Raw genomic sequence first — 16,110 nt, 5'->3', positions numbered from 1 at the left:
CCGCCTCCTTGGACGGGGGGGTCACATCAGAGCCCGGTTCTCCCGTGGGGCTCGGGGATGGGCTGTGTGGGAGGGAGTCGAGTCCTGGGCCCAGGGCTCCGTGTACGTGGCCTGGTCCTTCGCCCAGACGGTGGACAGGCCGCTCCGTCCATGTCTGCGCTGCGTGTGGAGCACCTGCCGCTCTCCTCCGGGGGGGGGGGCCTTGTTCTGAAGCACAAAGACCACCCCCGCTGTGGAAGACCCTTACCCAGAAGGGGAAAGACACTGACCAGAGAGGACAGTCCCACGGGGGGGGCAGAGATCACCGGAGACCCTTAGAATCAGAGCTCTGGTGGCAGCTGCGGAGAGGGGCTCGCAGGCCCTGGGTCTGGCCCCATTTTAATTGGAGGCGATCACCCAGCCAGGAGCAGCGGGTGGGCAGCCGAAGGTCCCCTGTCCCCTGTTCCTGCAGTGACGGGCATTCGTCCGGGGGGCCTGCACATGCCCCGTGCCCCCTGCAGGCCAGCCCAGCCCAGGCCGGGGCGGCCGCTGGCCTCTCACCTGTGTCTGCGTCCCTGAGGCCCACCAGGACCCGAACCCCAGCCCGCAGGAGGAAGCTGATCTTCTGCTCGCTCAGCACCTGCTGGACGGCCGTGAGTCTCTGCAAACAGAGGGGGGAGTGAGGCCTGGGGACCCACGGGGGGGCATCAAGGGGACCCGCAGGTGTCCTCTCTCTACACGGTGGGCGCAGTGAGCGGTGTGCGGGGAGGAAGGCCTCGCCGGGTGGCGTCCTCAGCTCCCTGCCCGGGTGCCTGCCTCAGGTGGGACGCCCCAGGGAGCCTGCGTCCTCCGGGGCAAGCAGACTCCTGAGCAGCGTTTCAGCGCCTGAGCCGCCAGGAGGCCACCCCTGCTCACGGGATGCGGGTCCTGCATGGGGACGTGCAGGTGACAAGCCCGCAGAGCCTGCGTGTCACGGGCGGTGGGAGCGTCGCTGCACCTCTGTGTTTGGAGGGTCACGGTGAGGATTCCCTGCGCTCGGCACAGGAAGGGCCCGGCCGTGTGCCGCTGGCCGCGGCCATGGCATCACCATGGTTTTTTGCTGTCTTTGGGTGTGAGGTTTCCTTCAGCACTCAGGAAAAATGGGGACAGGGCGCCCCGCGACCCCTCGCCTCCGCTCCTTTCCACTCTCAGCCCTGGGGCACCTGACGCTGTAGGAGGCGCGTCTCCCTCCACGCGGGGAGCTGGTCCAGAGAGCTGGCGGCCGGGGTGCCCTGCGCCCCATGAGGTCCCCAAGGCCTGTGCTCCCACCGCCCCCCCGGAGCTGTGCTGAGCTTGCTGTCAGTTCTCCTCTGAGAAATGGGCACAGACACTCTCCACCTGCCACCGTCCCAGCCCCAGAGACACCTGGCAAGTCTGGGGCCCGCAGGCGCCGGTGTGGAGGTGTGGACGCCCTTTGGAAAATGCTGAGGGTCACTCACAGGACCCCGGGAGGCAGGCTGGCAGCAGGGTCTGCAGCCAGAGCGACAGGGCTCCACGCCCGCTGTCCTTCCTGATGGTGGCCCTCGCGGAGCCTCACGTCCCTCACCTAGGAAACGGGATGCCACCTCCACCCCAAGAGGTGCCACCGCGGGTGCTGTACCCACCTTGGTGCAAGGCACTCTCTCCAGACCACCCATGTGAGCATCTGTCACCATGATGAGCCCAGGGGCTACTGAGGCTCTGAGCCTTTTCTTTTTTTTGAGATAAAACACTTTTTTAAAGCGCAGAGTCCCGTGGTTTTAGTGTATTTGCAAAGTTATGAGGCCATCCCACGCCCACTAGCTGTCACTCACCCCCGCCCCCGGCCCCTGGCCTCCTCCCTTTATCTGCCTGCTCTGGACGGTCCACAGAAATGGAGTCACTGAACCGGTGGCTCTCACGTCCGGCCTCCCACTCGGCACCGTTTTCAAGGCTCACTCGGGGTGTGGCCCGTGCCAGAGCTTCCCTCCCTTTCGCGGCCGAGTAACATTCCGCCGTGCGGCTGGCCCACGCTCCATCCCTCACCCACCGACGGGCGGCTGGGCCGGTCCGCGTCGGGGCCTCTGGATAATGCTGCTGGGACGTGTTCAGGGCTCTCCGCTCGCTGAACCGACATCACAGGAGTGGCCCTGTGATGTCCCCGTCACGGTTTAACTTCGTGACGAACGGCCCGACCGTTTTCCGAAGTGGCCAGTTTACACGCCCAGCAGCGACTCCACGTCCTGGTCACCCCTGAGCCCCGGCCGCGCCTGTCACCTTCCCTCCCTGGCGAGGGCCACCATTGGGAAGTTGTCCTGTGCACCGAAGACGTTTGCTCACTGATGGGGCTGACGGCCGCTCTGTTCTGACCCCTGTGCCCCACGTGTCCCACGTCCCCAGCACCCCGCAGGATGGCTGGGACCATGTGCCCAGTTCTGGCTGATGGAATGGGGCAGGAAGTGGCGCGTGTCCACCTGGGGCGCCCTGGTGCCCCCACGCCCCTACTCCCCGACACAGTGACCGCAGAGGCCCATGGGTGCAGAGGCAGAGCCACGAGGTGGAGGGGGGCCCAGCACCAAGTCCTAAGTCAGCTGTGACTCTTGAGAGATGAGCCACTGAGATTTCCACGCTTGCTGAGAACTGTCACCAAACCCTCTGCGGGGCAGGGAGGACCCAGTCCAGTGGCCACAGCAGATACCTTGTCACCCGTGACGCTCCGCTTCCTTGTGGGCCTGGGCAGGGCCAGGAGCACATACAGGTCGGCCAAGGTGGGCAGCCCCGGCTTCACCACCGTCACCAGCAGCTCCTTGGGGATGCCAGTCTCCTGCGGGACAAAGACAAGACACTGACCCATACGCCTCCTCTGTCTCCCCCACACTCGAGAGCCCCTGGGAATCCCCTCTCCCCGCTCTTGGCCTGTCCAGGTCCCGGTTCTCTGTCTTGCAAGCTATTCCTGACCCCACACACCACGGGGACAGCCCGACAGTCCGACAGCAGCCCTGCATCACCACCGACAGTCCAGCTCTCCTGGTTGCTCGGCCCTGCCTCCCGTTCCAGTCTCCGCTTGGCCAGGCCATCCCTCACACCATGGCCACCGTCCCTGGCCCCTCCCTGGCTAATGTCCTTCCAAACCCACAAAGCTCAGCTCATGCAGGCCTCTCTGCCTCCTGGAAGTCACAGTCCATGCACTTCTATCTGGCAAGCTCCTATTCATCCTTCAACGCCCAGGACAATACTACCAGCATTATTAATGGGCTGGGAGGAGGCATGGCCAGAGTGGGCCTCAGCCTGTGACAAGCTTGGGGACTGGGGGCAGGCTTTCACTCGGCAGGGACCAAGGGCCTCGTGTGTCCTACGCCCACTCGGATGCACAGCCTGCGTGCTTTCTGGGCTGCCCAAGGGCAGCCACCACACCCGTTCTTCTCTGTCTCCAGGGTCTGGCCCAGAAGAGAAAACTGGTTTAAAGGGATTCTGGGCCACTGGAGGACAGCAGCTGGGTCCTGTGCAAACAGCCGGTGCTCAGTATGTGTACAGAGGGTGAGGCCTGTGCCTCCTCTCACGGTGGCCCCAGCTTCATGTCCTCCCGAGCCACGGCGTTGGCCGAGCTGGCTACTCAGCGCCCACCAGCAGGCTGAAGGCCGGATCCCCGTGGCTGTGGGGCAGCCACGCCCACTCTGCTCTGCCCTGGAGGTCCCGGGGGACCCCAGCTTTTCTGAGGCACCCGCAGTGCTGGGAACGCATCACACTGGGGGGATGGGCACACCTTGGAGAGGAGCGAGGTGACCACCAGGCCGACGTCCTCTCTCCACTCGGGGGTGTTGGGGTTGTACGTGTCCAGGTTCTTGGAAAACTGCAGAGGCACCACCTGAAACTGATCTGGGGAGGGGCAGATGGGGGGCCGGTCAGTCGGGCAGCCTGGCTCTGCCCCTCCGGGCGGGTGGCCCGGGCCGCCCCAGGTTCACTCCATGGCTCACTGTCGCAAACCAAGATCCCGGGCAGTGTCCGGTCATCGGCCGCCATCTAGTAACAACAATCACGACAGTGATGAGAAGGACGATAGAGGATCAGAGGACAGCACTGACCGGGGCCTGGCATGTGCAGAACCTGCCCGGTTAACTTACAAGCACGTACACAGCCTGCAAGGTTGGCCTCCTGTCCCCCAGGGATCCGTGGACTTTGACTGGCCTGGTACCCCCACCAGAATAAGAGTCCCTAAGGGCAGAGGCCCCGCCTCCTTTCTCTCACATTCTCAGGGTATCCTGACTCAGAGGCCTGTTCTAGAGCCACAGCGGGGGTGGCGAGAAGAGCCCAGCACCAGGAGCCCAGCTAACGCAATCTCTCCATGTTCCTCCACAGCCTCGGTTTCCTCACGTGTAAAGTGGGAGGAGGAGCTGTGGGGATGAGGGGCTCCAGGGCCCAGCGCTGGTGAACTGTGAGCTCAACAGCTCACGACGGGCATCCACACTGGGAAGATGACGTGATATTGTGTATAGAAGACCCGAAAGACTCCACCAAAGCCCTGTCAGAACTGAAGTGAATTCAGTGAAGCTGCAGGATACAAAACCAATATACAGAAATCCGTTCGGTTTCTACACACTAATAATTAACCATCAGGAAGAGAAATGAAGAAAACGATCCCCTTTACAACTGCGTCAAAAAGAATGAAATACCTAGGAACAAATTTCACCAAGGAGGTGACAGACCTGTACCCTGAAAACCATGAGACACTGATGAAAGAAACTGAAGGAGACAGATGAATGGGAAGATATTCTGTGTTCATGGGTTGAAAGAATGAATATTCTTAAAATGTCCACACTGCTCAAAGCAATCTACAGATTCAACACGATCCTTATCAAAATTCCAGTGGCTTTTTTCACAGAAACAGAGCAACCCTAAAATTTGTATTAAACCTCAAAAGCCCATGAAGGGCCAAAGCCATCTTGAGAAAGAACAAAGCTGGATGTGTCCTGCCGATTTCAAACAACTATACTGCAGAGCTACAGAAATCAAAACAGTGTGGTACTGGCATGAAAACAGACACATTGCTCATTGGGACAGAACAGAGAGCCCAGAAATAAACTCATGCCTCCACGGTCACTTAATCCGTGACAGAGAAGCCAAGAATATACAGTGGGCAACGGACAGCCACCTGCCAAAGAACAAGACTCGGCCCCACCGTCACCACAGGAAAACTACCTCAAAGCGGATTAGAGTTTACATAAGACCTGGAACCACGAAACCTCTAGAAGAAAACAGGCTGCCAGTTTGCTTCCTGGCACTGATCTTGGTGTTTTTTTTTTTCATTTGACACCATAAGCAAAGGCAACTGAAGCAAAAATAAACACGTGAGACTACGTCAAACTAAAAGCGTCTGTCCAGCAAAGGGGACCATCAACGAGATGCACTGGCGACCTACCAAATGGCAGAAAATGTGTCTGATGGGGGGTTAATATCCAAAATGTAAAGAACTCGTACAACTTAATAGCAGACAAACAAATCAATTTAGGAAAGGGGGGTGGGCAGAGGATCTGAACAGACAGTTCTTTCCGAGGAGGACACAGGTGGCCAAGAGGCCCCCGAAAAGGGGCTCAGCGTCACTAAGCACCAGGGAAACGCAAACCAAAACCGCAGCAAGGTATCGCCTCGCACCTGTCAGGAAGGTACCATCAAAAATGCACAAGGTAAGTGCTGGGGAGGGCGTGGGGAAAGGGAGCCCTGGGCGCCGCTGGTGGGGTTGCAAATGGTGCAACCACCGTGGAAAACAGTGCGGAGGTTCCACAGAAAGTCAGAAATAGAGCGACCGTATGATCCGGCAGTTCCACCGCTGGTGTATATCAATGAAAACAGCCCCACACATCTCACAACGGGGGCGGTGAGGGCTGTTGTAAAGCTTGGGCCCAGCCTGGGGAATGTTGGCGAACGAAGGAGCGGCCAAGGGCGGCCCCTAATATCTAGCCGACGGCCGCTGTCCCCAGGACAGGCCGCTCTTAAAGCAAAATGAGTTTTGGGTGTGACCATGAGGCCACCGCAAGCTGCGGGGGCAGGTGGGGGGCTGCCGCTCTTAAGAGTCATTTTCCACGGCAGTGTCTCTCTCCCAGGAGGGTCACAGGGCCCCCTGCGTACAGACTAGCGGGACACCGATCGGAAAGGCATCTCGGCAGAGCTTGGCCCCAGGCGGCCGACCCGGACCGAGGCCGGGCGAGCTGGCGGGGCACTGCCCGAGCCTGGCCGGGGACTCACCCAGCACGCGGACCACCTTGGAGTCCTGCAGCACCGAGTTCCCGCAGGCTGCCTGCACCGTCACACGCACGTCCCCCGGGTCCGCAAACCGCGTCGTCACCGAGTTGTTCAGGGACAGCAAGGGCTGCAGGGCACAAGCAGGGTCAGGGCCAAGCCCCGGCCGCGGCCTGGGGAGAGCTGGCCCTATGGTCGGTCAGCGGCCCAGGGCTGCACTGAGAACCCTGTCCCCTGCCCTCCCCGGGGCATGGGGAGGCCCCAGGGGACACCTGCATGGACACACGTCCTTCCAGACTGTCCTGAGCCCTCCTATGTGGACAAATGAGGTGTAAATGGGGCCTCGGTCTGGGCCTCTGCACTGACCCCAACCCACCCTCCCAGCCCCACTCAGCTGTGGCCTGGCGCCCGGCTCAGCACCCAGCCTGGGGGTGGGGTGCACCCATCAGGACTGGTGACAGCACTGTCTGGGACCTCACAGATGGGGACAGAGGCTCTGGGAAGTGCAATGACAGCCCGAAGGGCTCGGCTAAAAGAGGCTGAGCTGCGATTCAAACCCAGAGCCAGAACCCCTTCCTAGACCTGCCCCCTCCAGGGAGCACCGTAGGGAGCCCAGACCCTCCCTGCCTGGCCTTGGTGTCTGGGCCCTCAGTGCTGTTCGGGGGCCTTCTGCTTAGGGGTGTAGGGCTGCACTTGGCTGTGTGAATGAAGGATGCTTCTCCCTGGGTCCTGAGGCCCCCACCCGGCCCAAGGGTGAGCAGCCAGGCCCTGAAAAAGCCCCAGGACCTCCTACGAGGCATCTGTCCACGGGCTCCGAGGCTGCTGAGCTCAGGTGCAGCCCCAGTGACCCCTCCTCCATGAAGCCTTCCCTGACCATCCTTCCCCTAGACTAGAACTGGCCTTGTCTCCCCTGGAGCTCCCGGCGACCTTACCAGCCCTCTTCCTGTGGCACCTGTCACTCCCTAACTTGGGTCACCTCCTCTGTTCACATCTTCCCTGGGGAGGAGGCAGGGCCTGGTCTGATTCATCCTGTGTCAACCGCACTTAGACACAGCTGGCAGGAAAGGTGGGTCTCACTCAGCTCCACAGTGTCACACACTGTCCTTCTGCCCCTCCTGCCCTCGCTCTCCACCCCGAGGCGGAGCCTATGGGAAGCAGGGGCCACCGGCGGTCTGGGGTCAGCAAACCTGCAGGCTGTGGCCGATCCACCAGTAGAAGACAGTGAGGTTGGGGTTCAGGGGCAGCAGCACGGCTGTGAGGTTCACCTCCTGGTTGATGCCAATGACAGGAACCACTTCAAGGTAGAGGGCCCGCAGGGGGGCTGCAGGTCCCGAAAAAGGTCAGGGGTTAGAGGGCATCGGGCACTTGGCTTTTCAGAGGCTGTTGGTCACTGTTATCCTCAACTCCATTACCACCCCCCACCTTGTTACCACAGTCACTACCACCCTGTCACCACCACCACCACCATTACAATCATCACCATCACCAACACACCTCCCTTCATTACCATCGTCACTACCACCCCATCACCACCACCACCACCATCATCACCACCCCCACCACCACCATCACCACGACCATCACCACCGTCACCACCAGCACAACCACCATCACCACCATCACCACCATCACCACCGTCACCACCAGCACAACCACCATCACCACCAGCACAACCACCATCACCACCAGCACAACCACCAGCACCACCATCACCACCGTCACCACCAGCACCACCACCAGCACCACCACCACCACCAGCACCACCACCATCACCACCAGCACCATCACCACCAGCACCACCACCAGCACCACCACCACCACCAGCACCACCACCATCACCACCAGCACCACCATCGCCACCAGCACCACCACCATCATCACCATCACCACCATCACCACCAGCACCACCACCAGCACCAGCACCACCACCATCACCACCAGCACCACCATCGCCACCAGCACCACCACCATCATCACCATCACCACCATCACCACCATCACCACCAGCACCACCACCAGCACCACCACCACCACCAGCACCACCACCATCACCACCAGCACCATCACCACCAGCACCACCACCAGCACCACCACCACCACCAGCACCACCACCATCACCACCAGCACCACCATCGCCACCAGCACCACCACCATCATCACCATCACCACCATCACCACCAGCACCACCATCGCCACCACCAACCCGGCTGTGCAGACCACCAGGGTGTGGACCTGAGCCCAGCCCGCCTGCCTCCCTGCCCTTGGGCTCAAGTCCTAAGGACGGGGTGGGTGGATCTGAGGGGCTCCCTCCATCTCCCCAGGCCCTGGTTCTCTCTGTCACAGGGAGCGACTCTGGGTCTCGAGGGCGCGGTGACTCACAGTTGACCTGGACGAAGAGCACCGCCTCGTCGCGCCCCGCCACGTTCTCCGCCCTGACGGCCACGCGGTAGACGCCGGGGCTCTTGTAGCAGTGCCGGAGGCGCTCCCGTCTCAGCGTGAGGTTCATGGACATGGCCTTGAAGCCATCCCCGAGGTCCACCTGGTACTTGGTGGTCAGGACGTCGCCCTGTCGGAAACACCACGAGGCGCTTGGCGCTGGACCTCAGGGCTCACTCGCTCCTTCCTCCCCTCGCTCCTGTGCTCAAAGCACTCGGCCTGGGGCGCGGGGGGCAGGCCCAGCCCCTCCCGCCCAGCCTGGAGTGCGGGCCATCTGACCGCCTCGGCCCAGGGTTCTAGAAACCCAGGAGTCTGAAGCAGGGGCCGGGTGCACATTTTGGAGGGAACACCCAGCTGCAGGGAGGGAGGAGGTGGAGGGGCCGAGGCTGAGGTCTGGGCCACAGGGCAGGACACCGCGGGGGCCGAGTCAGGAGCCGGAGGGCGACCAGGGGCCTGGCGCAGGCTGGGGCTTCGGTCGCGGGCCTGGGAAGATGCACGCACGTGGAGACCCTTAAAGTCTCCCAGGAACCAGAGAAAACCCGCTTTCCCCTGTGACCCTGGGCTTCCTGAGGGTTTCTTCTGCCTCAGGCCACGCGGTGCCAGGAGAGATCTCGGGTGCTCGCGTCCGTGCAGGGGGTGCGCCCCCGGACGGCGCCCTCCTCCCAGCATCAGGCTATTTTCTTCCAGCGTGCTCCCCACCACAGGCACTTTCCTTTAAATCACCCCTGTTCATGCCTCCGAGTCACGGAAATGGACTGAAGGAAGCAGTAACGTTCCAGCAGGAGGTCTCATCTTCAGTCTCCTTTTCTCCCTCCCTCGCCCCGTCCCCCCTTCCTGCCACCCCGTCCCCCCAGGAAACCATCTCCTAGCGGTGGCGACGGAACAGGGTGATCGCTAACCACTGAGCCACCCTTATTCCTGAACACCGAGCGCGTGCGTTTGCATGACCCACGCCGACTTCCTCTGCCAGCGTGGGGAACGGGCTGGAGGGTGCGTCCCCCCCAAATCCACGCCCACTCGGACGTGGCCTTATTTAGAAATAGGGTCCTTGCAGATACGAGTTAGGATGAGGCCGCTGGATGGAGACGAGCCCCGGACCCAGCGACTGGTGTCGTTACGAAGGACACGGAGATCTGGACGCAGACGAGGCCGTGAAGACGAGAGGCTGGGCTGAGGCGACCACAAACTAGGGGACGCTGGGCGTCACTCTCTGGAGGTTCACCCGGGGTGTAGGGGTGCCCAGTCCAGTCCTCTTCGCGGCAGAGCAGGACCTGCGGTGCGGATGGACCACGGGGTGTGTCTCCGTCGCCCGGGGGACTCTGGGCGCTGCCGGCGGCTGCTGTGGACACTCGTGTCTGAGTTTTTGTGCGGACACAGGCCTCCTCCTCTGGGACGGACGCCCGCGAGTGGCCGCTGCAGGGCACCTGACATCTGCTGGCTTCTGGTTCTTAAGAAACTGCCAGGCGTCGGCCAGGGGGCTGTGCCATCCTACGCCCCCGCCAGCCACACCGAGGGCCCCAGCTTCTCCACGTCCTGGCCGGCATTTGGGGTTGTGGCCGTTTCTTACTTTAGTCACTCTGGGAGGTGCGCAGGGACAGCCCGTGGCTCCGTCTGCGTTTCCCGATGGCTAATGATGCTGAACGTCTGGCTTCTCCGCCACCCACACGCCCTCCAGGGTGGAAAGTCCCCCCTGTCTCCTGTTCACTGTCCGATGGATTGTTCGTTTCTCACTGCCGGGCTCTAACCAGCCTTAAAGACCTGTTTTATTGATCTCTCGAGAGAGAGGAAGGCGAGGGGGAGAGGGAGATACATCGATGACAGTCATCGATCAGCTGCCTCCTGTGCGCCCCCCACTGGGGACCGAGCCCACAACCCGGGCACGCGCCCGACGGGGAATCAAACTGGCGACCTTTCGGCGCTGAGCCGCACCGGCCGGGCCACCAGGTCTTCACGCGGCCTGGGCACCAGTCTGCGCTGCGTCCGCGGCGGGGACATGTCCCCTGTATTCTGTCCTCTCAGGTACCCACCAGGAGGGTCGTTCGGAGAGCAAGTGTCTCACTGTGACCAAGTCCGACTTACCGGGTTCCCTGTATGGATGGTGTTTTTGGGGTCAACTCTAAGGGCTTTCTGCGAAGCCCTAGACCCCCAACACTTCCCCTCCCTTTTCTACAGGGTTTGTCGTTTTCCAGCTTGCGCTGAAGCCCGGGATCCACCCGAGCCGACGCCGCTCCGGGTGTGAGGCTCCGGCCGAGGTCCACGTGCACTGGACGCTCACTGGAGGACGCCGTCCACCCGCGGAGAGGTCACAGCCTGCGGGCCCATTTCTGGGTTCCCTGTCAGGCCTTACACTTAATGCTTAGATAGTCACAGGACTTGGGCCCCACAGCCAGAGCTATTTCCACACCCGGCTGGGCCTGTGTGTGAGCGCACGAGTCAGTGAGTGTGCACAAGTGTGTGCGCGGCCCCGCCCCGCGCTCCTCCGGGCAGCCGCGGGCACCGGGAGGCCTCCCTCTTCTCAGAGCATCTTCCGGGGCTCCCCTCGCTTCCACTGACCCCAGCCCCAGGAGATCGGGGGCCCTCGGCAGGGGGCTCGCAGGCTCTTCCCATCCTGGCTCCAGAGAATCCAGTCTAGATGCAACCGCGGAGCCCAGTGGCCGGGTTCCAGGCTCCAGGAGGCAGCAGGCGCCGGTTTCGCCTACAGGTCCGTCCTGAAACTCAGGGCAGTGGCTGGGGCCACTCTGAGGGCCCAGGGGGCCCCAGGCTGGGCAGGGGGCTTCACCTTCCGGCCGCCCCAGGGTGCTGCTGTGAGCAGAGGTGCCCCTGTGAGCAGAGGTGCCCCTCCTCTGCCCTGGGCCACCTGAGGCTTGGAGCAGGGATGCCAGGGCCAGGGCCTGGCGGGACCAGAGCCTGGCCAGGACCGGCCCAGGTTGCAGGGCCGTGGACCAGGTGCTGTCCCTCCAGAGTCCCCAGGCCTGGGACCCAGCACTGTCTGTCATTTGTCACCGTGTGGGCCTGGTGGTATCAGCACTTGCCTAAGCCTGGGCTCCCACCAGGGAGAGGGCGGTGGGGGAGGCGGTGTGTATAAAGCACCCGACACACCGTTTCCCTGTCCACACCAGCCCAGACCCTCTGGTCTCCAGCACCAAAGACCTTGTCCCCACAGCTTCTAAACGGAGCTCCGGCCGGGTCCCTCCTGGAGGGCGGCGGCTCTGACTCCGCCTTGGGCTCTTCTGGGATCTGAACCACCCACCGGCCTGGCCTGTTCCTCCGTTTTCCTAACCCCCGTTTCTGAATGTTCGGCAACGAGACCTTGTCACTTCTACAGTCAGAGAAATGGGCAGGCTGCACATGAATTTGAAAACACTACAAGGAAATACAAAAATGACAGCTGTGACCTTGGGGTACAGGGGTTTTGTTGATATTTCTATGTGTTTTTCAAATGCTCTATAACAAGTATATATTTTTTAAAATCAGAAGAAAATGTGAAAATGTAATACATATCCTAACGAAAGAAAAATAAAGATGAGACTGGGAGGAAATTATGTATATTTGTGTGTGTGCCTCTATCCACATTCACCTACCTACCATCTATTTACAGGACGTATCTTTGGTTGTGGGATTATAAGTAATAGTTTTTTGGGGTTTAATTTTGTTTTTATTTTTAAATATATGTCATTATTGGTTTCAGAAAGAGGAAGCGGGAGGAAGAGAGAGAGAAACATCAATGACGAGAGAGTCATGGACCGGCTGCCTCCCGCGTGCCCCCGACTGGGGATCGAGCCTGCAGCCCGGGCCTGTGCCCTGACCGGGAAACGAACCGCGATCCTCTGGATCCTAGGTCGGCGCTCACGCCCGGCCAGGCATAATAGTTTGATTTTAACTTTCTGCTTTCCTTAAGAGTCCAAATGAACTAAGTCAATATAACCAGAGGTTTCAAACCCTATTGCCACCCACAGAAATGAGCGAGTCTGGCGTCGTCGCCGGCGGGACGCGCCCTGCGCAGACGCTCGGAGCCGCTGCCCACGTTCTACTCGGCTCTTCTGTTTTGCTGTTTGGTTTTTCACAGCTGCTCTGGGCTGGGGAGGGATTTCCGGCCCACGGGGGGGGGGGGGGAAGACACACCCACGTCTGTCCGCCCGGCGAGGTGGCCCCACGGGGACAGCACCAGGGCACTCACCTGCTCCTGCCGCACCTCGAACAGGACGTCCTCCCCTGGCCGCAGGGCCACCCCCTGGTCCCCGAGAACGCTGATCTGCAGGCCGCGGGGCGGGGTCAGGGGGCACTGCTGCTGCTCGGGGCTCTGAGACAGGTCCACACCGCCGTCACACACATTGGACACGACCTTCCGGTACCTGCGGTCGGACAGCGGGTCAGGGTCCGCAGACAGGCAGGTGGGGAGAGGGGACCGGCTCTGCAGCCCGGCAGGGACTGCTTGTCCTCAGGGGTGGCTCTCGGCTACAACCTCCAATGGCCAACTCCCAGCCTCCGCCTGACTCCAACTGAGGGCGACCTCTGCTCCCTTTAGAGCTGAGAAAACAGGCGCAGAGGAGGGACCAGTGACCAGAAATGGCAGGATCTGCTTCAGAGTCGCCGAGCGACGTCTCCTTGGTCTGATCATGTTAATAACAAGAACAGTAGTAATAAGAGCTTTTGTTATTGTTGCTGAGGGGATGACCGAAGCAGCTGGTCTGAATTTCGTGGTCTTGCTGAGAAATACGGTCCCTGGGCCCAACCCTGGCCTGACAGCTGACACAGCCCCACCCCCAGGCTCTGTTTCTCTGTTACCTGGAGAGGGCGGATCGAGGACAGCGCCTGACTCATCCTCTCATTCCGGGGTTCACTGAGCGTCTACTACGTGCCAGGTAGTGGGGTACAGGGGCAGAGGTCACACATGGTCCCTGCCCTTGCAGAGCGGGGGAGACGCCTCATCCAACCAACCCCCCAGTGAGGTAAGGTCACGACTGTGACAAGCGCTGGGAAGGGCAGCACTGGGCATCGATCCTTGATAAAGGGTTTTCAGCTGAGATCAGGAGGGGGAGGGGAGGGGAAGGAGCACGGCGGCAGCAGGACCAGCATGTGCAAAGGCCCTGTGGTGGGGAAGGAGCAGGGATGGGATGAGCTGGAGAGGGGCTGGTGGGCAGAACCCAATGGCTCAGGTCAATGAGCCTCTCAGGAGACCACCGGAAAACCTCTGCACCAGGGGCATCATCTGACTCACCACTTAGGAAGCTCCCTCAAGCTACACTGGGATTCTGTGTCTGGGAGACTGGCACCATGGCCAAGTACCCAGGCCAGCCAGCCTCCCCATGCCTGGGCGCTTCTGCCCCCATGGCTCAGCACTGAGTGACCACTGAGAAGGATCATGCAAGGACACTTGGATTATTCTGGAGTAAAATACACTCTCTGAGAGCTACCCCCCCTCCCCCACAGCACCGTGGTGTCCAGAATGTATGAACACAACCCTCTGCCCTGGATATGACACTTCATATCTTGGCTCTAACACTTCAGACAAGAGGCCCTGCTCACCAAGCCCTGGTGGATGCACCAGGGTGGCTGCCTTGGATACCGGAGGGAGGGAGGGAGGGAGGGAGGGAGGGAGGGAGGGAGGGAGGGAGGGAGGAGGGGAGGGAGGGAGGAATGGATGGATGATTGATTGAAAAATTGACGGGTGGATGGATAAACGGATAATGGATTGGTAGGTGAATGACTAGACAGATGGGGGAATAACTGGGTAGATGGAGGGATAGATGATGCGTGGATGATGAATGGGTGGATGGATGATGGATGGATGGTGGATGGATGATGGATGGATGATGGATGATGGATGGGTGATGGATGGATGGATGATGGATGGATGATGGATGGATGGATGATGGATGGATGGGCAGATGATGGATGGATGGATGGATGATGGATGGATGATGGATGGATGATGGATGATGGATGGGTGATGGATGGATGGATGATGGATGGATGATGGATGGATGGATGATGGATGGATGGGCAGATGATGGATGGATGGATGGATGATGGATGGATGGATGATGGATGGATGGGTAGATGATGGATGGATGGATGGATGGATGGATGGATGGATGGATGGATGGATGATGGATGGATGATGGATGGATGGATGGACGATGGATGGATGGATGATGGATGGATGGATGGGCAGATGATGGATGGATGGATGGATGATGGATGGATGGATGGATGATGGACGAATGGATAGATGGATGGATGATGGGTGGGTGGATGAGGGATGGATGGGCAGATGATGGATGGATGGATGGATGGATGATGGATGGATGGATGGGCAGATGATGGGTGGGTGGATGGATGGATAATAGATGATGGATGGATGGGTAGATGATGGATGGATGGATGGATGGATAGATGATGGATGGATGGGCAGATGGATGGATGGATGGATGGATGGATGGATGGATGGATGATGGACGATGGATGGATGGATGATGGATGGATGGGCAGATGATGGATGGATGATGGATGGATGATGGATGATGGATGGATGGATGATGGATGGATGGATGGATGATGGACAAATGGATGGATGGATGATGGATGGGTGGATGATGGATGATGGATGGATGGTGGATGGATGATGGATGGATGGTGGATAAATGGATGAATGATGGGTGGATGGATAGATGATGGATGGGTGGTGGGATTTATGCCGCTGAAGTCCAACCCTGCACATTCTGGTCCTGTTTCCTGCTCCCCAGACTCTGCCTGCCCACCTCTGGGGGCAGCAATGGGGGCTTCCTAGTAACCCACAGGCTTTTTTCTCTCCCTCTCACAACCTCCTTGAAGGGAAGTAGGACTTTTTAAATTTTTTTAAGATGATATGTTTATTGAGCACCAGATATAGAAATCACTTTTGGAGTAGCTGCCAGAAGACAATAAGTCCCCTTTTGGGGGGACTTATTCCTACAAGTCCTCACACATTGGAAGGGGGACTCAGCTGGAGCATGTCTGGGGCCCCCTGAAGCTGTGGGCTCATGGCGTTTACGTACCTGGCATTTTTATTTGACGTTAATCCTTTATAAACCACATAGCCAGCCTCTCGTGGAGTAGGAGCATCACAATTGCTCACACCTGCTGAGCACCTCGCCCTTGCGCAGAGCTAGTCCCTTCCCCCCCCCCCCCCCCCCCGAAGGAACCGCTCCTCTGCGTCGTGGAGCTCACAGCAGTGAGAACAACTGGGTAAGTGATAACAATAACCAGACATGTGCCGTGACAGAGGCAAGCTCAGGCCCAGGGCAGGTGGTCAGGGAAGGCTTCCTGGAGGAAATGCCATTCAAGCTGAGACCTAAAGGAAGTGTGAGCACCTCGGGCCCAGCTCAGAGCTGCCTCACTTGCGCTGGTAAATGGGGAAGGGTCCTGGCACTGCAGGGGCTCAGAGGACCAAGAGGAAGGTGTTAATTCCCTTGGGCTCAGCCC

The 16,110-nt window shown here is 59.9% G+C and overlaps 1 protein-coding gene across 2 annotated transcripts in view; it reads right to left on the bottom strand.

Annotated features, from left to right (window-relative positions):
• SORCS2 (sortilin related VPS10 domain containing receptor 2) overlaps nt 1-16,110 on the bottom strand; it is a 249,520-nt gene that overhangs the window by 4,981 nt on the left and 228,429 nt on the right. For both annotated transcript variants that reach the window (XM_087828373.1, XM_087828379.1), the window contains exons 18-24: nt 12,824-12,998; nt 8,590-8,776; nt 7,398-7,531; nt 6,217-6,340; nt 3,740-3,852; nt 2,675-2,800; nt 541-640 (exon numbers count right to left, since the gene is read on the bottom strand). In XM_087828373.1, the coding sequence (XP_087684499.1) occupies nt 541-640; nt 2,675-2,800; nt 3,740-3,852; nt 6,217-6,340; nt 7,398-7,531; nt 8,590-8,776; nt 12,824-12,998 (959 nt within the window). The remainder of the gene's footprint in view (nt 1-540; nt 641-2,674; nt 2,801-3,739; nt 3,853-6,216; nt 6,341-7,397; nt 7,532-8,589; nt 8,777-12,823; nt 12,999-16,110) is intronic.

This window comes from Miniopterus natalensis, chromosome 1 (genome assembly GCF_054644295.1).
Source record: "Miniopterus natalensis isolate mMinNat1 chromosome 1, mMinNat1.hap1, whole genome shotgun sequence".
Classification (NCBI taxonomy): Eukaryota; Metazoa; Chordata; class Mammalia; order Chiroptera; family Miniopteridae; genus Miniopterus; species Miniopterus natalensis.
The sequence above is the reverse complement of the archived record's forward strand: the minus strand, read 5'-3'. Positions and strand labels throughout refer to the sequence as shown.